The following is a 23,389-nucleotide window of genomic DNA, read 5'->3' as shown; positions in this document are numbered from 1 at the left end:
TATAGGTGATTCTAAATTGAAGTGATCATTTATATCAATGCAGGGCCGGATTGGGACTCATTTTCAGCCCTGGAGTTTCATGCCTTAGACCGGCCCACTTTAATTCACGACTGACTATATTAAAATAATGTAATTAAAACCTCAGTATATAAGTCTGCAATAGTGCACTGTTCTCTACAGCCTTGTATATAATTGTATTTTTCAAAAATATCTTCAAATATCCATGATAGTACAAAAAATGCTAAAATTTGATATAGAGTTATTTTTATAGTTATAACAATGATTTTATAATGTGCACCATTGATTAATTCTCCAGCCATCTAGTGGCTGTAGTTAAAAATTCATGTTATTTTAATTTTAATTTAATTAAGTGTTTGCTTTCCAGTAGATGGCAGTAATCGTCCACTAAACCCAAGCACATTTTTCATGTCTATCACTATGAAGGAAATTTAGAAATGTAGATCTTTATTAAAGTGGATTTAACATAAAATTTTGCTATTTTATATAAATGTATATAGCTACTTAAATTATTACAAATTGAGGCAAATAAATAACACAAAATACCATAAATCCTACAAAATTGCACAACTTTACAGTAAAATATTAAAGTAGGCTATTACATTTGTTTAAAAAAAAGTTACATGTTACAATCACATTTTACTGTCTGGTTAAGCTAGTTGGACAGAAAAATGAATATTGTTGGCCAGTGTGTAAGCATAGCAAGCAACATAAGTGATAGGCCATGTTTTATTATTTGCCTACTATTATTACGATATGAGTAAGCTGCATACATGCCTTTATCTTTTGCATGTTTTCCTCTCTTCCTTTTTATTCATTTACGTTACTTAAATCGGCCTCCGGTGGCTTAGACCTTTTGCCTTACCATAATTTAGCGTTGATTTAGAACTTGTCCCGCTGTCCCTACAGACGTCACCTTATCCCTTCTTCTCGTATACTTTTGAGTGAGTTGTCTTCTCCGAGCGCACACTCCGAGTCCCTGCCGACCAGGTTAATTTACCCACCGAGTGACCATATATCATTGACGTTGCGTGCAAATGAGTGGTAAAAACCCGATCGCGCATTCGTTTGTTTGTTTTTTCTTGCGCGGGTGCCCCGTGCCGCCCTGTGCCATCCAGGCCTAAATCTGTCACTGAATGTTTTTTAGGAAAAAGTTAGGCTACTCAGATTAGTACATTTGGCCGCGTCCACAGTTTCTAGAGCATCCACATTTCAGTGGGATGCCATGACAACACCGGCACTCGCGGCCAAATAAACAGATCGGCCCACCGGGAATTCTCCCGGTGCTCCCGATTAGCCAATCCGGGCCTGTATCAATATTATATGTATCGTCATATCGTCCAGCCCTAAAACTTGTATAGTTTGTGTCAGTGTTTATTTAAAAACACCTAATAATGCAGAATATAAGATGCTAAATATTTAATTGATCAGTTGTCAAAACAATATATAACAATACAATACGGTATGATTTTACCTCAAAATCCAACAATTTGACACAAAATGATAACTGCAAATCCATGTTTCTCTGCTGAAGTCTTCGGCAGTCTTTAAATATATTACCTCAGGTTTTGTGTCAAAGCTATTTGTACAGTCAATCACAAAGCTCATTCCCGTTTTAGATGTGTTTTGTGTGTTTTTTGCGGCATTCACGCGGAAAACCAATGCTGCCGCTCAGTCTTTGTGCCACTCAGTGGGCGTAACCGCAGGCATAACGGTCGACGGTGACTTCACGTGCATACCCTCTATTAATCAGCCAGGGCTGCGTTTCCCAAAAGCATCGTAAGCTTAAGTTGATCGTAGCTCCATTGAAACCAATGGAGCTACGATCATCTTAGGCTTACGATGCTTTTGGGAAACGCTACCCAGGGGTGCGTTTCCCGAAAGCATCGTTGGTGAACCATGGTCGTAAGTCCCATTGAACTCTATTGGTAACAACAGAACTTGCGACCATATAAGCTTTGGGAAACGCACTCCAGAACAGCCTAACAATGTCAGAACACCCCTATAGACACCAGCTAGAACAGCATTGCAACCTTTTTTTTTTTTTTTTTTTTTTTACTTTCTTTTAAAATCATTCACTTAGATTACTGTAATCCATTATTAAAAGCTGATCATTATTTTGGAATGGAAAACATTCACTGTGTGTGTCTGAATGTGTCAAGTGTGTGTAGGACACAAAGTTTCTTCATTAAACCCACCCCTTTCTGAACAGACATAAAAGGAACGGAAACATTGTGATTTCATCCTCTTCCTGACACACGATGGATCTGCGAGTCTCTGTTGTTCTTCTTTTCTTTTTTTTCACTGGAGGTACAAAAACAGCAAGTATTGAATGTATTATTTGGTACACTGAGATCACTGAATGTCTCTCTCTGTCTTTAAGGATATTCACTCCAGTGTTACTCGTGCTCATCTGAAAAGACGGGGTTCTGTGAAGCAAAAGTGGAAGCATGTCTAGCTGGATTTTCTAAATGTGGAAAGACTATAGTGGAAAATTCAGTTGGTAAGTTCGGTGTGATGTAGAAATTTACTTCTGTAGTTTACTGAAAGTGATAATGTGAAGTAGAAATATATATATATTAATCTCATCACATAATTGCAATTATTTGTCTCTTACAAGAGGAACATGATTTCTGGAATTGTGTCTTGAGCCTATTTTGGAAGTTTGTCCTTTTTGCAGGTTCCTCTAAGGTGTCTTACACAGCTAAAGGGTGTACACCTAAATGTGATCCAGGGACCCAAAAGAATGAATTAGGGACAGTGTCTCTCCACTGCTGTGACACTGATCTCTGCAACACAGCAGGTGTTGTTCTTTATTTGACTGTGTGCTAATTTACATTTACATGTATTCATCTATCAGTTGCCTTTTTCCATAACCACTATTATAATCTAGAATAGTGTAAAGCTTGAACAGCATGAAAAGGAGTTTTTGTTGTTTTAGGAAACTGTGACAAAACTTATCAACAATGAACATGCCATTTTAATTCATTATTATTATTATTAGTAGTAGTAGTATAATACTATTTTCTTCATCATCTTGTTTAGATGGAGTGTTTAAGGGAAGCTTCCTCCTGCTCTTCTCTCCTCTGCTCTTCTACTTCCTGTTTCAGTGAGTCCAGATTCAAGACTTCAGATTCTACAGTGAAGATCAGTGAATATGAGACACATTCTGATGCATTACTATAGTTTACTGAATAAAGCTTTTGTTGCTCTGCTGTTCTTTGTATCATGAATTGAAGAACTCAGAAATATGCATTTTAATAAACAAATACGAAACAAATATACTGCATCATCATTATAAGCAGATTGTCTTTATAGCCAAATAATTCTTCATACAAGAATCAAAACACAAACATTTCTTTCATACACAGAAAACAAGATACTTTAAGATGAGTAGAGTATGTGAAATGTGTTTTTCATTTGGAAACACGTGTATCTACAAATCATGAAAATGTGTGTTTGGGTGAACCAATCAAAGCTTTATAATGTTTAGAAACAATATGACTATAATTCACAACTGCTCACATGTACATTTAAGACATCAAGCCTTTAAAAAGACATTTGTCCAGAGAGAATTACAAGATTAATATATTTATTTTCTTACTTGGTGACACTCACACACACACACACACACACACACACAGACCAAACCTGACAAATGTAAAGGAAATATGTGTCCTGAGAAATAACACGCTTGTGAGGTGTGACAAACATAGAGCGACATCATCTCTAATGCCTCCTTGAGCCCAATCAAATCAAAATAACTTGAAATAATGATCTGAGTGAACTGGTTTTTAGCGCAGTAAAATTAAAGTTACAACTTTGTGCCTGAGATCATCGTAACAGTACTGAGGATCTGATGAGTAATGATCAAATAATATATTATATATTTAAATTAATAAAAAAATATATCAAGACAAAAATCTGAAGAAATGGAAAAACCCGATTTTACATATTTGTTACATATATCTGTCTTTGTTAAAGGTGCAGTAAGTAGTATTTGGACTACGCTGTTGTGCGCATTCTGTTCCTGACACAGATAGCAATTGGAGGGACAGTTTCAGTCCGCTGCTGTGACACTGACCTTTGCAATGCAGCAGGTATTGTTCTTTATTTGACTGTGTGCAGTTTGATTTGACCTACAGTGATAAAACGGGTAAATGTTACAAGTCATTCAATAATTCAAACAAACAATAATAATAATACACAAGTGATGGTTCATAAGATGCACAATATCACGAGTAGTCAAAAATTGTGTAAAGTTTGAACAGCATGAAAAGCGTATGAATTAGTGCTTTCTGAAAGTTTTTACTGTTTTTAAAAAAATGTGGAAATTGACCAACAATAAACATGCCATTTTAATTATTATTATTAGTAGTATTAATCAATGATAATTTCTTTATCGCCTTGATTAGATGGAGTGTTTAAGGGAAGCTTCCTCCTGTTTCAGTGAGTCCAGATTCAAGACTTCAGGCCCTTTCCCCTACCCCTTCGTTTTGCGCATTCACGTGAAGGGGTAGGGGTGTCTCGATTCTCTTTTGGCTGGAGTGGTGGGCTAGGGGTAAGGGGAAGGACCAGATAGCCCTTCAAACGAAGATTTTTTGGGACCACACTACGAATGAAGGGGTATGAGAAATTTCCCTGCATACACCGACTACAGTGCTGCTAGAATGCATGTAGTGATCATGGTAGTGATATTTCCTCTCAAGATCGATCACTTGTTGTCTGGGTGCCAGTTTCTCCGTAGCTTGCTAAACGTGCTATTTGAATTATGTGAACACAAATGAGTAATACAGTTAAAAGAAATATCTGTCATCCTTCATAGAGTAGTCGCTATTTGCATCTCCATAAACTGTAAAAAAATATGGACGTAGAGTCTGTGACATCACCCGTAGATTTCTCAAGAGCAGTTTTGAGGCGAAAATGAGGCCGCTGCCATCTTAGCTGCGCGTCAACGCACGTCACTCCCGGATAACCGAAAATGGGCAAAGGCGGGACTTGGTTGAACTGAGGTGCCATGGTTACTGAAACCACACCACCTAGCTCAACTTGACCATGAGCCCGCGTCCAAAATGCAGCAGTTTAAGTTATAATATCCAAGCAGTGCTGTCGGAGTTTGTGGTGTCTTGAGAGGGATATTCTCCAGCCATAGTCATAGTAAATCTCACGAACAAAACTTTTAGCCAGTGCCACGACGATCCTTTCCTTCCGCATGTGTGCACATCTACACAGACGCACATCTGTCTCGACCATTAACGCAGCAAAACCATATTATTTTATAATTGTATAAAATAATCCTGAAAAAAGCACAAACACGGCTGAGATGCCAAATTCAGCGGCTGGAATAAAGTGATGGCTCACAGACAGCAGCGCGATCCACCTGACACTCAAGTGAACACGCCCTTAATTATGCAGAACTTTAAGGCTTAATATAATTTAAACAGATGAGTTATAAAAAAATTCACCCCTCTCAGAGTTGTCATGAAGGGCAAATTTAGCAGTATAGACCAAAACCACAATTTGTACCAACCTGTAAACATGTTTTTTTCTGCTGTAAAATTGGCCATTTTAACATGGAACTCAATGAGCCTGTCCCTAGCGGCCAGTCGATGAATTGCAGTTTAAGTCACTTCCGTATTGGCCTCAAGAGAAACTGGGGGAGGTTGCCGCTTGGTAAACTCTTGCGTTACCAAGATAACAACTGACTCGTTTGTATTTACATTGCAAAGAGCTCCGTTATCACAGCACGACAGTAACGGCCGGCTCGGCTCGGCACGAAATGCAACGGTTAAACAAACAGCTTGGAAAAGCGGCTTCACCAGTCTTGGGAAAGTCAAAGGTTCGTTTTTGAACTGAAACCGAGCACCGTTTCAAAATACAGCGCAAAACATTGTTGGGAGTGAGTAGCCCATCTGTTAAACATGCTCGCGCCTTATTTCTGTTGATATGCGCACTTCATTGCTGTTCATACTGGTATGTTACAGGACACTAATAAAAGAAACTTGGTATGATGACGTGTAGTAGTGGTGTCGCATTTCTTGGGGGAATATTTTCACCCCTACACCTTGCCACTCTGTTTCAAGATGGAAGGGGTAGGGCGAAGGGGTAATAAAATAGAATTGGGATTAGGCCTGAATTTCAATGGTCCTGTTCTGTTGAAAAGGTAAAGCCTGCTTTATTCGGCAAGTTTTCACCTTCGCTCTCTCACGAAAATATACAAATATGTTATCATCAAAACGCAGCACATCCTCTGGGTCCTCCAAAAGTCTCTCCACCATCAACCGTAGCTGATCTTTGTCTTGTATAATTAATAAATGTAACGCCATTCTCAAAAAAGTCTTTTATACTGTGATTTTTACCGTTGGATTTAAAAAGGTTTGAAGTTAGGACACCAGTGGGGTTGTCCTAAAGTTAAGACAGCTTTTAGGATTAGAAATTGCTATGGTTACCAAACAGATAAGATGGATTCTGAAGTTAAGATCTTTCTGTAATATGCCCAGCCTGTTGTCATCTGGGGCTGGTTAAAAATTAATGCTTAGGTGGTTATTGCTGAAAAAAATAATAGAAACCATTACAGAAATTGTAATGTTTTAATGGTTTCAAATGGAACTGTATTGGATTTAATGGAAACTGTAATGGTCTGTAATGGTCCTAGTGGGTCTCTATTGGTAATTTGTTTTCTTCTGTTGGTGGCATGTTTTGCCTATTGGATACCATTAAAGACCAATAGAACTTCTTTGGCAACATATAGATTACACGTCTCATTTTCCCTTTTGCAGTGTAACTGCATGGGAGACAATGTCATAACTTTGTTTTAAAAAACTGGGTGGGAGGAGTGTGTGTGTGTGGCCTGGTAAACCCTACATTATGGGGATAAAATGTCCCCACAAAGATGGCAATATCTGAAATCGTGTGGGGACATTTTTTGGTCCCCATGAGGAAAATGCAGAATGTTTTCTGTGATGGGTATGGTTTAGGGGTAGGGTTAGTGTAGGAGGATAGAATATACAATTTGTACAGTAAAAGAACCATTATGTCTATGGAAAGTCCCCATAAAACATGAAAACACAACGTGTTTGTTTGTGTGTGTACAAAAATAACATAACGATGTGCAGAAATCAATTTTAATTTATCGACATAGAACTCATGTTTAATGTGATTTCATTCCTCTCCCACAAAGTGTGAGTTTTCTGTGGGACAGTCCCACACAGGCCCCCAGTTGGTTAGCTCCGGGGCCCATAGCAGGTTTACCGTGGGCAACCCATCATGTTCCTAGCACAGTACAAGTTTTCATTGTTTTACGATTAAATGCTCAAGGCACAGGGTTAATCAAACTATTTTTAACAATTTAGTAAAATGTCACCAATGTTATTACATTCAAGACAAGTACTGTCTTTACCTGTTTGTTTGTAGCTGCTCCCTGACCAGTAAAGTCAGACTGAGACAATTACATATTATATATATATATATATATATATACAATATTAATATATTATTTTTCTGAAATGGCAAAAAATAAATAAATAGATATAAATTATTAGTAATTTGACATGACGTGATTAATTCCAACCAATGAGACTGCTGGAACAGCATAATGGAATGTCATTCCGGAATCGACTGAAACCGCAAACAGGTAAGCTTTTTATATTTCTATAGTAATTTCTATTAAAATTAGTGTAACAGGTCGAAATGGTAATGAATTAATTCATTGGAATTAAATTACACCCACTTTTGTTGTTTATCTGATGATATTATTTAGCTTGCTGTGTTTAAATGTTATAACGTTAACTGTTATAACGGTCGACTAGACGCTCAGACAATTCATTTTCTGGTAATCTGAGGTAATATACAAACCTGATTCCAAAAAAGTTGGCACACTGTACAAATTGTGAATAAAAACAGAATGCAATGATGTGGAAGTTTCAAATTTCAATATTTTATTCAGAATACAACATAGATGACATATCATTTTAAAATGTATCATTTTAAGGGAAAAATAAGTTGATTTAAAATTTCATGGCATCAACACATCTCAAAAAAGTTGGAACAAGGCCATGTTTACTACTGTGTGGCATCCCCTCTTCTTTTTATAACAGTCTGCAAACATCTGGGGACTGAGGAGACAAGTTGCTCAAGTTTAGGAATAGGAATGTTGTCCCATTCTTGTCTAATACAGGCTTCTAATTGCTCAACTGTCTTAGGTCTTCTTTGTCGCATCTTCCTCTTTATGATGCGCCAAATGTTTTCTATGGGTGAAAGATCTGGACTGCAGGCCATTTCAGTACCCGGATCCTTCTTCTACGCAGCCATGATGTTGTAATTGATGCAGTATGTGGTCTGGCATTGTCATGTTGGAAAATGCAAGATCTTCCCTGAAAGCGACGACGTCTGGATGGGAGCATATGTTGTTCTAAAACTTGGATATACCTTTCAGCATTGATGGTGCCTTTCCAGATGTGTAAGCTGCCCATGCCACACGCACTCATGCAACCCCATACCATCAGAGATGCAGGCTTCTGAACTGAGCGCTGATGACAACTTGGGTTGTCCTTGTCCTCTTTAGTCCGGATGACATGGCGTCCCAGTTTTCCAAAAGAACTTCAAATTTTGATTTGTCTGACCACAGAACAGTTTTCCACTTTGCCACAGTCCATTTTAAATGAGCCTTGGCCCAGAGAAAACGCCTGCGCTTCTGGATCATGTTTAGATATGGCTTCTTTTTTGACCTATAGAGTTTTAGCCGGCAACAGCGAATGGCACGGTGGATTGTATTCAATGACAATGTTTTCTGGAAGTATTCCTGAGCCCATGTTGTGATTTCCATTACAGTAGCATTCCTGTATGTGATGCAGTGCCGTCTAAGGGCCCGAATATCACGGGCATCCAGTATGGTTTTTCCGGCCTTGACCCTTACGCACAGAGATTGTTCCAGATTCTCTGAATCTTTGGATGATATTATGCACTGTAGATGATGATAACTTCAAACTCTTTGCAATTTTTCTCTGAGAAACTCCTTTCTGATATTGTTCCACTATTTTTTGTCGCAGCATTGGGGGAATTGGTGATCCTCTGCCCATCTTGACTTCTGAGAGACACTGCCACTCTGAGAGGCTCTTTTTATAGCCAATCATGTTGCCAATTGACCTAATAAGTTGCAAATTGGTCCTCCAACTGTTCCTTATATGTACATTTAACTTTTCCAGCCTCTTATTGTTACCTGTCCCAACTTTTTGGATTGTGTAGCGCTCATGAAATCCAAAATGAGCCAATATTTGGCATGACATTTCAAAATGTCTCACTTTATGTTATCTATATTCTATTGTGAATAAAATATAAGTTTATAAGATTTGTAAATTATTGCATTCTTTTTTTATTCACAATTTGTACAGTGTCCCAACTTTTTTGGAATCGGGTTTGTACTTTAAAAACCGTTTTACATCCATTTTGGTGTTAATTTGATTTATTAATGTTTTTCCGTTGCTATTTTACGCGACAACTAAACTTAAGACCGAGCTAGGCATGATGGCCGGGCTCTTTTTTTTTTTTTTTTTTTTTTTTTTAAGTTTTAAACAGTGATGTAAACGGGGATTTATGTAGCATAAATACAATAAAAAAATTACAATAAATTTCGTTACATATGTTTAATGTATATAGGCTTATATGATGACAGACAGCAAATCATTTACATGTGGTTTGTATTTTTTCAAAGCTATACGGTCATATTACTATCATGTTATCGTGACCTAAAAATAACAGATTTTACAATAACTTTGTACGCGTTGTCTCACGCACAAGCTGGAGCGTGCATGCACGGGGAGAGAGAGTGAAAGAGAGAGAGAGAGGACTCATATATTCACCCGAAAAGTTCTGTCAAATTAAATCAAACACCTGTAGCTAATATTTAATTAATTACGAAAAGATATAACTGAGGCCATGAAATAAATCACATTAAATATTAATGTAATAATTTCTCTTGAATGTATTCATTTCACCAGCACATTCATCCATACAGAGTAATATTTGACTGATATATTATTTTTTGTTTATTTTTCTCCCTCTTCCTTGTGTGTAATCAGATCATTGGTTCTGCTCTAGTGCTATTTGGCTCAGTCACACATTCTCAGTTTTTGCATTGTAGATTTATCATAGTCATTTACAAAAACTTTCTTTGCACCATACAACTGTATTTTCATGAACATTTTGCTTATGTTATCTGTTAATATTTCAGGTGTCATTTTTTTATTTTAAATTAGATGATCCTTACTTAAATGACAAATACTGAATTCAGTACAGTGGTGTCATACTGTATGTACATTCTCATATGTTATACATATGAATAAATTTTTAAACTGGCTTTATACCATTATATGTTGTCTGTCCTCTCTCTTTTCAGTATTTATTGCCATCTAGTCCTGTTTGAAGAATTAACTGTGGCTCCAGCCATTAAGCAGACCTGAACCAGTTGATGAAGGTCTTCAGAATCACCAGAAACTACAGGCAGGTGTGTGAGAAAGTTGGAGCTACATACTGCGGGACGTTGGTCCTCCATGACCAGTAATGTGGGCCAGATCTGGTACATGGGTACATATCTAATGGGAACCAATAAATATTTGCAAATAAAGACCAATACAAATTTGTAATGGAAACCAATACAAACCAATAAATCCTAATGGAATATGCCCAAAACACTCTATGTAATGGAAACCATTTTGTAATGGTTAATGGCTGATGGTTTGTAATGGTTTTGTGTTAACCATTAGGATTTCTGTATTGGTTTCTATTCTATTAAGTATTTCTCATAATATGTTGATATATTAAAAATTTAAGAGTGTGCTCCACACCCATATTTTTAGCTTGTATAAAATTAAACTATGCATTTAATTTCATCAACATACTGCCTCAGAGCAGCTCTAACAGCTCTAAACATTGTTTTGTCACTACTGTGTTTGAATATCACTATTGCACAAGTGTGATAAAGGTCTCTCTAGCTGCCTTGTATTTTATTTTTAATCTCAATTTTAAAGGACAACATACTTTCACACAAATGATCTAATAACATTTAAGGAAGAGAAAAATATTTTTGCTGCATATGATCCTTGCAAATAATAATAATACTCTTCAAAATTTCTATGCTTTGTTTATGTTAGCCCACTTTTCAGTTCTTTAATGTGTTTATTTATTTTGATGTTATCTTTGCTATTATGTTTGCTTTTATACTTCTTGCTTTCTTATGTTAAAAATCTACAAAGATGAATAAAGAGAAATAAATAAAGACAAATATATTGTACCTAACAGGCTCCAGCATATGTAATCAAGCAGCTTGGAAAAGGCATGGATTATATTTTTCTTATTTTGGGCCAGACAAAAAAAAAATCATATTCAAATCATATTAGCCTACTCTTCACGCTAATTTTTAGTAAAATTTTAGTCATGTGCTTGAGATTGTCATGAAAATGAAACTCCTCCTGATGTTTTCAAAGGCTCGTGGTTCATAATTTCAGAGAAAACGAAAGTTATGGTTAAACTAGTGATGCGAGAAACAAAGCTTTCCAAAGCTTCGAAACAATTGAACCAATTGATTCGCAAAACGATTCACTATTTCGAAGCGTTCGACACGCCACTCGCTGGTGTCCCCTGCTGGTCAGAACAATGTAAATGCAGCAAAAACTCAGACCAAAATGCATACAAAGATTAGATTAGACATCACGTGTCTGTATAATATGTGTTCTTTTATCAGTTTTCAGGGCTTGTTTTGTTTGTTCCATGGATGGCTCAGCTAAACAGGCCAGACTATTAGCCTAAGTACTATTATTCCTGTTAATTTTACTAATACTTGTCTAATACTAATAATTGTCTAATACTAAAACGTCTACAAATGTATAAAACTAATCAGAGATCAGGTAAAACCCACAGACATTGGTTCGCCACTGGGGGCGATATCATTGAATCCGCATGATTCATGGGTTCACAGAAATCGCCCCCCAGCGGTGAACCATTGAAATTTCAAAATGTTTTAAAACAGTTATGACTCAACAAAGCCTCGTTTACTGAACTCTCTTTGGCAGTTTGATTCATGCTCCGAATCACTGATTCGAAACAAAAGATTCGTAAAGGCGTCGAAGCTTCATGAAGCAGTGTTTCGAAATCACCCATCACTAGTATAAACAGGATGTATCATGACTCACAGTGTGTAGTTGTACCATATACTACTGAATTGCACTTATTTTAGTTCTTTAACGTTGCAACAATAAAGTAGCCTATATTTAGGTGAAAAGCTCAAAGAACTAGCCTTGACTTCGTTTCTCATAAACATTTCATACTCACCACCATATGAAGTATGTGTGATTTTTTTCTTCTTCTGCAGAACACAAGAATATATTTTAAAGAATGTTTGGGTCCAAACAAAATTGAACCCCACTGGCTTTCATTTTATGGACACTCACACACATTTTTCAAAATATCTACTTTACTGCAGAAGAAAGACAATCATAGAGGTTTTGAATGACATGATGATGACAGAATCTTCATTTTTGGGTCAATTATCACTATAAGAAGGTTGGTTTAAGTAAACCTAGTACACATTGTAGTTTCCATATTAAACCATAATTTATCATTAACTGGCAAGTAAATTAAGGAAGTTTAAGTTTCTGTTACATTTTCTTTCATTTTCTCATGAAGACCCTCCTCTTTTTATAAGCTATAAAATGGGCACTGAAACAAACGCATTATTTCATTCACCTCGTGATCAAAGATGGATCTGCAAATCTCAGTTTTTCTCCTCTTCATTCTTTTCACTGCAGGTACAAAGACAAATAGTGTTTTTGATGTTTTTGATTACTAATACAGATCATTACATGTTCTCTTTCACTGTTTCTGTTTTATTTCTACAGGACACTCTCTGAGATGTTATGAGTGTACGGGTCTGACAGGTTCTTGTGATCAAACGGTACAAACATGTCCCAGTGGATCTTCTCAGTGCATGAGTATAACATCTGTGACACAAATCGGTGAGTCCAATATGATTGAAATTTACTGTTATATTTGACTGATGGAGATGCTGCTATAATTTACTTGTTTTTATGGCAGAATTTACAGTTTTAATCACAAAATATTCTACATAGATTTCTGATATTTAATTTGTTTTGTTTTTTTATTATGATTATTATTTATATTTTAAAAAATAGTTTGAAATAAAAGCTACATGTGGACATATTTATAAATCAGTTTTCCAGTTTAACTGGTCTTTCCTGTATCGTTTATATTCTTTAGGTGACACTACTTCTAAAGGGACAATTAAAAATTGTGCTGCTGCCTGTCTAAATATGTCCATGAATACTGGGATTTCAAAGACGACTACTTCCTGCTGTAGCTCAGACTTGTGTAATGCCCAAGATGCTCCAGGTATTGTGCTTCAATGATCATATGCAAATGACTTCTGTTAAGTCAACACTCATTTTACTTCCAAATGACATTCAATCAGAAATTAAAGGATTAGTTTGCTTTCAAATGAAAATTTCCTTATAATTTACTCACCCCCATGTCATCCAAGACATGGGCTACATTGAAGTCCACTATATGGAGAAAAATCCTGGAATGTTTTCATCAAAAACCTTAATTTCTTTTCGACTGAATAAAGAAAGACATGAACATCTTGGATGACATGGGGGTGAGTAAATTATCAGGAAATTTTAATTTGAAAGTGAACTAATCCTTTAAAAAGGTGCGTCTTGTCTGTCATGAACTGATTGAATGGAGCCGCTAAAGGAGTGTTTCATTAGATCTTTTATACAGAAAATAAAATAAAAGAATACTTGTTTCCCTCTTTAGAGCCTGTCCCGAATGGAAAGAAATGTTACTCTTGTGATGGACAGAGCTGCTCAGCCATATTGAGCTGTTCAGGAACTGAAGACCGCTGCGTTAATGCAACAGGTGAGAATCTGAAAAAAGAAGATTAAAGTCATGGGGCCCTATTTTAATGATCTAAGCGCATGGTCTGAAGCGTATGGTGCTGGTCAGAATCCTCTTTTGCTAGTTTTACAACAGAAAAAATTTTGAGCGCACGACAAGGGTTGTGTCTAGTCTCTTAATCAGTCATGGGTGTGTTTTGGGCGTAACACCTCCGGGCAGCTATTTCAGGCATCCAAGACCAAATCCTATCTATTTGAATGGGGGAATCCTACAATCTCAAAAACTGCTTGGCAAACTCCCAATTAAATTACATATTCCACCATATTGTGCATTGCAGTTTCTCCCATTCATAACTAATAGGAGTGAAGCGTCTTTCCATATAAATAGTCTTTATTTGATATTACTAACGCATTCTTTAAATAAAAAAAAAATAAAAACTACTGCGGCATTGACTTCAGAGCAGGTTTTTGTTGGTCAATGGTGCAGTCCTTTATCAGTTGCCTCAAAATAGCAACACGCTAACAATGCACCTGAACACTCATTTTCAGTCACACTCATGGGCGAACAGATGGGTGCTAGTGTATTTGCTATTTAAACAACGTGGGTGCTGGATGTGAAAATGATAACTGCGTTGGGCTGGAACTAGCAAAAAACACTTGCGTCGCACCTGCCGTTGCATTGCGCCAAGTGTATGATAGGGCCCATGATCTTTTAAACTCTCTTAGGTTTAATCATTTGACACAGATCACATATACCAATATCCATCTTAGAATGAATCAGCCTTTGTTTTCTTTCTTTTCATCAGCGACTTTTGGAGGCCAGTCAGCTGTTGTTAAAGGCTGTGTCTCTAAATCAGTTTGTGATGCCACAGCGTCAGTTAGTGATTATGCGAGCATCTCATGTTGTGAGGGGAACCTGTGTAACGGTGCTCAGAGTGTCTCCCAGAGCTTCCTCTTCCTCTGCTGTTCTCTGCTCTCTTACTTCCTGCTGCACTGAATCCAGCAGTTCTTCATCCTACAATCAGACACACTGTACTGAATATAGACCTTGTATTTTCTCTGTACAATCTGAAATTCTGATGTGAAAATTTATTAAACAAAAATACAAAATATTAAAAAACATCACATTGTCCTTGTGGTCATATTTAATAAACCTTTTCATGCTGTAAAGAAGTTCAGAAGTTCAAATAATATCTTAATTTTTTTTACAAAAGTGAATTAATAAACTTTATGTTCAGAAGAAAAATGTATGATTATGTATGTTCCCTTACTTATTTTGCACTTTTCTTTCCTTTTATCATCATGCTCAAAAACTCTTGAAACTTTGCACACATGTAGAAATCGTCGGCCATCAGGGCCACAAGCTGTGGCACACGCTTTTATATGGTTGAATTTGAGGGGCTTTGTAGCGCACCCCTTTTCACCTACAGAACCAAGCTTCATACAGTTATAGATCTCATCTGACCAAGTCATAAGCCAGCCCAACAGGAAGTCAGCTATTCAGGGTTATTTAAGGGAAACAGAAAGTCTGTTATAACTTCTGCACAAATTAACTGATTTGGATGAAACTTCAGCTGTGTGTTTATTGTAGGAGCCTGATCACATGGACATGGATATTGTGAGTCAAAGTCAAAGTACCACCACCTGGCAGCAGGAAGTGTATCACTTTCAAAATGCGTTGAAATACCTCTCTTATTTTTACTTGATTTGCTTCAGTCTTCATCATAATAATGTCAAGACATGGCAGATGTAGACCTGTGAAAGGATTCATGATATGTTGAATACTGTTGCCATGGCAACATGTCAAACTTTCATTATATTCTTGTGGGTTTGTAATATGTGTGGGTTTTCTGCCAAAAAGCTCTCTTTTTTTTTTTTTTTTTTTTTTTGTTTCATCAGAAGCCGGTCCCTTTTAAAGTTCCAGTCTTGTCTGACAACTGAATATGTTGGAGTTTGTTTTTGGATGATTTTTCTTGAAACCCTCCCAAACAACTTGTGGGGATGTAGGTGCTGTCTGGTCATTTTTTTAGGCTTTCTGAGACTTAATACTCAACTAATCTCTGCAATTCTCCAGATGTGATCCTTAGAGAGTCTTTGTCCACTCAAACTCTCCTCATTTCTGTGCATTTGTACGATATAGACACACATCCTCTTACAGGCAGATATGTAACATCTTTAGTTGACTGGAATGCTAAAAAATGTAAATATGAATGGGAATATACTTCAGAGATATTTTACTCATAAGAATTTCTAGGGGTGACAATAATTGTGGCCAACATGTGTTGGAGAAAAACATTTATTTCATAATGTGATTTCTCCCACTTTCAATGGTTTTACTTCGATGAACGGTTAAATTTTTGAGATTTTTTTTAAAGGTGCCCTAGAATGTTCTTTCACAAGATGTAATATAAGTCTAAGGTGTCCCCTGAATGTGTCTGTGAAGTTTCAGCTCAAAATACCCCATAGATTTTTTTTTATTAATTTTTTTAACTGCCTATTTTGAGGCATCATTAACTATGCACCGATTTAGCGCGTGGCCCCTTTAAATCTCATGCTCCCTGAATCATCATATTTACCAAGGGTGCCAATATTTGTGGATGGCACTGTATGAATTAATCATGAACCAATGGAGAGCTATCCTTAACTATATATTTTTCAAATCTGGTAAACTTATGTTCAAAACAATAACATACTAATAAATAATAAAAACAGCTGAAGACAACAATTTGATACATTTCTACAGTAATACCTAATTGAAATACACAACCTTTGTTACTGTTATGGAAGAATGACTTGGTTTGAGACATGTTTTTGTTAGTTTTAGTGTATTGAAGGTGACATTTGCTGCTGTGCCGAGATGAAAGTTGGTTAGGGGAACTGTGTGAGGGTTACACTTTATTACAATAGTCCACTTTAGAAATTCCACTAGCTTTAAGTAGACTAACTTTGCAATTTCATGTCAACTGACTCTCATTCAATTGAAACTACAGTACATGCTAATAATTTGCAACTACATGTCAACTAGCTTTCATTGGAGTATAGACAGTTAGGTTACACTGTTAAAAAAAAACTGTCAAATTTATGGTAAAATACCGGCAGCTGTGGTTGCCAGGAATATACCGTGAAAAAAATGTGGAATCTGTAAAAGACAATACGGTATACTGGTTTTGTAACCCTAAATTTACAGTAGACAACGTATTTTTTTTTACCAAAATCATGGTATAAAAAAACAAATATATTTGTCAATTATACAGTAATTTTATGTAAAAAATGCAACTTTCCATAGCTTTTTACGGATATTTGCAGTAAAAAAAAGTTATAATATAATAATATATACAGTAATTTGTTGTTAATTTAACAGTAATACACTGTAAAAAAAAATCCCAGTAAAATTTACGGTAAAAAACCGGCAGCTGTGGTTGCCAGAACTTTACCGTAAAAAAAATACAGTAGCAACGTAAAAAAAAAATTGTTAAATTTACGGTAAAAGAACGTATTTCATTAACTAATATAATGTTAATTTACTAACCTAATGAAGTACTAATATCTGTTTTGTACCTTTATAATACACTGACAGTCACCAAACACAGTGGTGATAAGAGTCACATGATGAATCAAAGTTCATCACAAGCAGCTTTTCCACAAGCTGAGAAGCACACTACTAATATATAGAAGGTGCACAAAGTGTCATTCACACACACACTAAACACCATCATGGTAACATGCAAGAAATTTTAAAAATGCAATAAACATTAATTTAACAACATTAGATGTAACATAAAACCCTAATGTACATAACTGATTAGAAAAAAATGAGAAAAACTAAGAAGAAACAGTTATTTCAACGAAAATATATCAATTGTGAAGTGTCATGCAGGGAATTGTGGGAATGTCAATTTACGGATTTTCACTGTAAATTTTACAATGAATTGTTATTTTTCACTTCCAAAAACTGTGAATTTAACGGTATTTTACCGTAAAATTACATTAAATGTACCGTTAGATCTATTACAGTTATTCACCGTATATAGTACGGAAACTTTCTGTAAACCAATTGACAGTTTTTCGAAACGATCACTCATTTCAAAAATAAATAAAAAAGTTTAAGTTTTATAAGCACAAATGCTCGCCTTGCTCTGTTCTGTGATGCGCGTTCGTGACGTCACGTAATACGCAATTACGTTGAAAAGGTCAAGTTGACGTGTTTACAAATGTGCGGAAGGAGGACCATATACACCACATATTCAAATGTATTTGTGTCAGTTTATCGTTTAAAATGCCCATTTCGTGTGTGTATCCTGGGTGCTTTAATATTAAAAAGCCTAAAAGAAAATTTTCTTCAGGACATAAATTTTTTCAAGCGTGACCTTTTCAACGTAATTGTGTATTACATGACATCACGAACGCGCATCACAGAACAGAGCAAGGCAAGCGTTTGTGCTTATAAAAATTAAACTTTTTTTATTTATTTTTTAAAATGAGTGCACGCACGCACGCACGCACACACCAAGAATCAGCATATGATTCTCAAGAACGGTGATGATAAATAAATACAAAATACTGACAAACAGATCAACTCTGAACATCACAAAACAAGCTACTTTCACAACAAAACAACAGAAAAATAAAGCAAACATGAACAATCTACGAAAATTACAGGACAATTCAGCTGCATAATTTATTCATGCAGCAATGCATGATGGGAGCCATGGATGAGTTTTGATTGGTGGCTCCCATCATGCACTGCAACATGAAGCACTTTGTTTGATTGTCACCATTGTTGAGGGTCATATGCTGATTCTTGATGTCTGTGTTTTTTTTTAATTGTTATTTCTGTTCTTCAGATTATAAAAGCTCTTCTAGATTTCAAGTGGTAACAGATTTACTAGAAAGAAATAATATAACGTCTATATGACTGACAATACTGGATGTCACCAATGAATCTGACAATTTTCTCTGACCATAACAAATGTGCTTTACAAACACAAAGTTGGAGCAGCCAGAGATAATTTAACGTTAATAAATAGAGTCAAGAGCCCAACTAAAGGAAATGCTTTTCACCATCATGGTGAAACTAAACTTTCATTCAAACATTAACATCTAAACATCTGTTCATTCTCAGTAAGATCTTTTGTTGATGACAGAAATCAAATCAAACTGGTTAATAATAAGTGTAATAATGTTTAATGGCTGGAAGTCAGTTGTAGATGTTGTGTCTCTCTCTTTTTCTCTTGTTGTTTCTTCAGTGATTCTGCTTATTATCATCAGGTGTCTCCACTAATTGTCAATCATCACTCAGTCATCAATCAATTATCTCATTAACTTTAACACTGCTTCAGTCTTACTTTTTAACACCCGGTAAGATGGACTCATATGTTCACTTTGGGTGTTAATTTAACACTGGGGATTTTGTGTGTATAGTTAAGTACTTTCACTTAAATTACAATTAATAGGTAATTTGCACTGCCATTTAAGTGAAATTATTGAACTTAAATATACAAGCTTGATAAAAATGATAATTCTAGAAGAAAATTTCAGATGGCATCTGAGCTCTTCATGTATTAATCATGTTGATAGGCCCTATAAAACAAATATTACATATTAATCATGTCAATTTCCTGCATCTGTTATTGACGTCCAAATGACGTCCAAAAAAATTACCCCGTTCAAAGGTCAAATGTTGAACGTCAAGATGACGTCCAAGTTGGGTCATGGTTGGACGTCCAAATAGTGGACCTGTATAATTGACAAATATATTTGTTTTTTTCTACCATGATTTTGGTAAAAAAAAAAAAAAAACGTTGTCTACTGTAAAATTTAGGGTTACAAAACCAGTATACCATATTGTCTTTTACAGATTCCACATTTTTTTCACGGTATATTCCTGGCAACCACAGCTGCCGGTATTTTACCGTAAATTTGACAGTTTTTTTTAACTGTGTAGTTTGGACGTCGAATAGATGTTCAGAAATGGTCATGGACCGACGGACCTAATATAGACATGATCTGCATGTCTATCCGACGTCCAGTGTTTAGTGGGATTTTTTAACATCTTGCTTCTGTAAAAATGAATGTTTTTGTTTGCTTAAAAATCTACAGATTTATACTGTGAATTCCAATGTGCACAACCCCAAGAGATGGTTTTACTCAAATAATACCATAAAATCTAAGGTTTTTAGACATTTTCAACATTACAATATTTAATTGTAAAATGTATGCATATTTATTTGTTTTCACAGAAAATATTTATAATTTCAACATTTTATTACAGTAAAAAACATAATTGTATCCAGTCTCACAATTAACGGTTATTCAATCTATTTAATACAGTAAAAGGAAGTTTTTGGTTTTACGTTCCATTACCGTTGGAATTTGACGGTGTTTTGCTGTATATTTTACTGACTTTTTTTACAGTGTAGTAGAATAGTGACGTGTACTTGGCACTTGCAAAGTTACTTATAGTCAGTAGAATGTCTTTGGGAGCATCAAATATACTCTAAAGAATGCTAGTTGACATGTAGTTGCAAAGTTAGTAGAATGTCTAAAGTGGACTATTGGAATAAAGTGTTAAAGTTTTGGAATAAAGTGCTATTGGTAAAGGAGAGCAAAGGTGATAAACATGTAAGAGCAACTCAAGGCCACAAGAGGGTGCTGCGAGTGCAGGTGCTGCAGCATGAACTTTTCCTCTTGTGTTCTACTCCCGTATTATGGAGCCCTGGACATGACATGCAGGAAAAAAAGTAGTAGGCTAAATCGTGCGCACTATTTAATTTTTTTTCTTGCATGTGCGCCCTAGTGAAAAATAAATACTAAAATGTATTTGAAATATATTTATTTTATGCTAAGTATACTACAAATGCATTTACATACCCTTAAGAAAAACTAGTATACTTCAAGCTCATTTGATCAAGTATACTAAAGTAATGTTCAAGTATATTTTTTAAGTATACTTTATGTAGTAAGTATAATATCAATGTACTAGTAGTAAACTTGTAAGTGTACTATTTTAATACCGCTTGGGACTAAATTGGCCCAATTGAAGTATACGTTTAAGTGTACTATAAGTGTAACAGTAGTAAACTTTAACTAGTTCACAGCTACATTTCTCATTTGTACTGCATCTGTACTAAAAGTGAACTTATACTAGTATATTAGTAGTTTACTATTTTAATACTACACAGCAAAAACTGCAGCGTTAAATTAACTCTCCAGGGAGTACATGTGAGACCATACTCCAGAGTGTTAAAGTTAATGAGTTAATTAAGTGATTAATTGAGTGATGATTGACCATTATTGAAGACACCTGATGATAACAAGCAGAATCACCAAAGGAGAAAATCACAATTTTTAAGCCACCATCGTGGAGATGAGGGTTTGCTTTAGTTGGGCTCTTGACCCTTGACTTTTTAAAATAAAATTTTGTTTGGGCTGTTTTAGCTGAGTTATAACATCCAGACAAACAAGTGGAAAAAATGGTCAGGTGGTGTTGGTTATGTTTTTACATAATCATTATTTGGTCTGAATATCTGAACTCATTTAGAGTCCAATTTTTAAGTTAGATTTACATTATTGATTATGGCAGCACAAGCTCCGCTTTATCAACATAATCTGAAGGATTTCACAAACAGTTGTTCTGAGCAAGACAGTTGTTTTTTGTTTTTTGCTCAGAACAACTGTTTGTGAAATCCTTCAGGTTGTATTGATAAAGCTGATCTTGTGCTGTAGAATCACAGAGCTGCTGTAATCAATAATGTAAATCTGACTCAGAGATTGGGCTCCAAATGAGTTCAGTGATTCAGGTCAAATAATGATTATGTGAAAACATAACCAACATCACCTAATCATTTTTTACACTTGTTTGTCTGGATGTTATAACTCAGTTAAAACAACCCAAACAAAATTTTATTTAAAAAAGTCAAGGGTCAAGAGCCCAACTAAAGCAAACCCTCATCTCCACGATGGTGGCTTAAAAATTGTGATTTTATCCTTTGGTGATTCTGCTTGTTATCATCAGGTGTCTTCAATAATGGTCAATCATCACTGTTAATCACTTAATTATCTCATTAACTTTAACACTCTGGAGTATGGTCTCACATGTACTCCCTGGAGAGTTAATTTAACACTGCAGTTTTTGCTGTGTAGGAACATAGAAGTATGCTTAAAGTGCAAAAATAATATATAAAAAGTAAACTATAAGTGTGATGTCATGTTCACTTAAAGAAAACTTAAAAGTATACTTGCACTAAACTAGCAGTTTACTGAGAGTATATTTCAAAGTGTACTTTCGTATACTAAAAATGTAGCTACTACTAGTATTAAAATAGTAAACTACTAGTATACTAGTATAAGTTCACTTTTAGTACAGATGCAGTACAAATGTGAACTAGTTAAAGTTTACTACTGTTACACTTATAGTACACTTAAACGTATACTTCAATTGGGGCAATTTAGTCCCAAGCGGTATTAAAATAGTACACTTACAAGTTTACTACTAGTACATCGATATTATACTTACTACATAAAGTATACTTGAACATTACTTTAGTATACTTGATCAAATGAACTTGAAGTATACTAGTTTTTCGTAAGGGTATTTATGGACTTAATATAAATTAAGTACCCTGCAATTGTACTTTTAGTATACTAAATTGGTATAATTAAAGTCTACTAAATTGGAACAAGTATTTTTGTGTTGAGGTCCAACTAAAGATATACTTTTTTATTGTGCTAAAGGAACTATTGCAATGCTACTTTAGGTACACTTTAAATATCTTGCATTCAAATTATACAGTGATCATACAATCCTTACTAATAGTGATATTAAACACATTTTAGGCTTAATATTAAAGCGGAACTCAGTAAGATTTGCGAAGCTCCCCCTACTGGTTCCTTCAGTGAATCACAAAGCGCAGCTCTGGACTACAACGACTACAACGCTCACCAGTGCAGTAGTTTTGCAAATGCAGTACAAGAAATCTCGATGGAGGTGGGTAATTTTCAAAATTGTCTTATAAAGTCATAATATATACATTGTTTTTGAATTACCGTAAAGCATTTTGTCACTTTCGCGTGAACGTGAACATGAGGCGAGATTGTGTCGGGTCGGTGCAGCTCAACTTGCAAATGCTGTTTTCTGACGTAGACGTGCCAGAGGGGGTTAGTGCACGCCTCAAACACACCACTACAAGTCAATTAACCATTGTAAGGACTTAGAAAACTATTTATGAAGGTAAAAAAAAGTTACTTAGTTCTGCTTTAAGAAATATGCATTGTGCAATAAAGAAGAACTGCAAATAAAGTTTAATTAGAATATTTATGTCAGTAAATATATATAATAATGGGTTTGTAGTTAGTATGAAATTAATGTAGGCCTATTTTAAATACATTTTGGTAGGTTTTTTTCACTAGGGCAAATTCTACATCCATTGCCTCTGGCATGTTTTTTCTCACCGTCATGCAACTAA

At 35.4% G+C, this 23,389-nt stretch overlaps 2 protein-coding genes across 4 annotated transcripts in view; both read left to right on the top strand.

The window, feature by feature from the left end:
• Positions 1 to 15,039, top strand: part of LOC125253453 (urokinase plasminogen activator surface receptor-like) — a 551,125-nt gene extending 536,086 nt beyond the window's left edge. Inside the window, exons 1-5 of one of the 3 annotated variants that reach the window (XM_048167414.1) lie at positions 12,733 to 12,818; positions 12,909 to 13,025; positions 13,288 to 13,419; positions 13,846 to 13,947; positions 14,732 to 15,037. In XM_048167414.1, coding sequence (XP_048023371.1) covers positions 12,770 to 12,818; positions 12,909 to 13,025; positions 13,288 to 13,419; positions 13,846 to 13,947; positions 14,732 to 14,922 — 591 coding nt within the window. In that variant the 5' untranslated portion in view covers positions 12,733 to 12,769 and the 3' untranslated portion in view covers positions 14,923 to 15,037. Of the gene's footprint in view, positions 1 to 12,732; positions 12,819 to 12,908; positions 13,026 to 13,287; positions 13,420 to 13,845; positions 13,948 to 14,731 lie in introns of those variants that run through there. The other 2 variants (XM_048167416.1, XM_048167413.1) reach the window with 2 other exon arrangements.
• On the top strand, positions 2,176 to 3,294 carry LOC125253458 (lymphocyte antigen 6E-like). The gene is made up of 4 exons (XM_048167420.1): positions 2,176 to 2,328; positions 2,402 to 2,521; positions 2,699 to 2,821; positions 3,064 to 3,294. Exons 1-4 carry the CDS (start codon positions 2,280 to 2,282, stop codon positions 3,129 to 3,131), a joined length of 360 nt encoding a protein of 119 aa, XP_048023377.1. The 5' UTR covers positions 2,176 to 2,279; the 3' UTR covers positions 3,132 to 3,294.
• Positions 15,040 to 23,389: the final 8,350 nt, after the last annotated feature.

Source organism: Megalobrama amblycephala, linkage group LG18 (genome assembly GCF_018812025.1).
Source record: "Megalobrama amblycephala isolate DHTTF-2021 linkage group LG18, ASM1881202v1, whole genome shotgun sequence".
In the NCBI taxonomy this organism is placed as follows: domain Eukaryota; kingdom Metazoa; phylum Chordata; class Actinopteri; order Cypriniformes; family Xenocyprididae; genus Megalobrama; species Megalobrama amblycephala.
The sequence above is the reverse complement of the archived record's forward strand: the minus strand, read 5'-3'. Positions and strand labels throughout refer to the sequence as shown.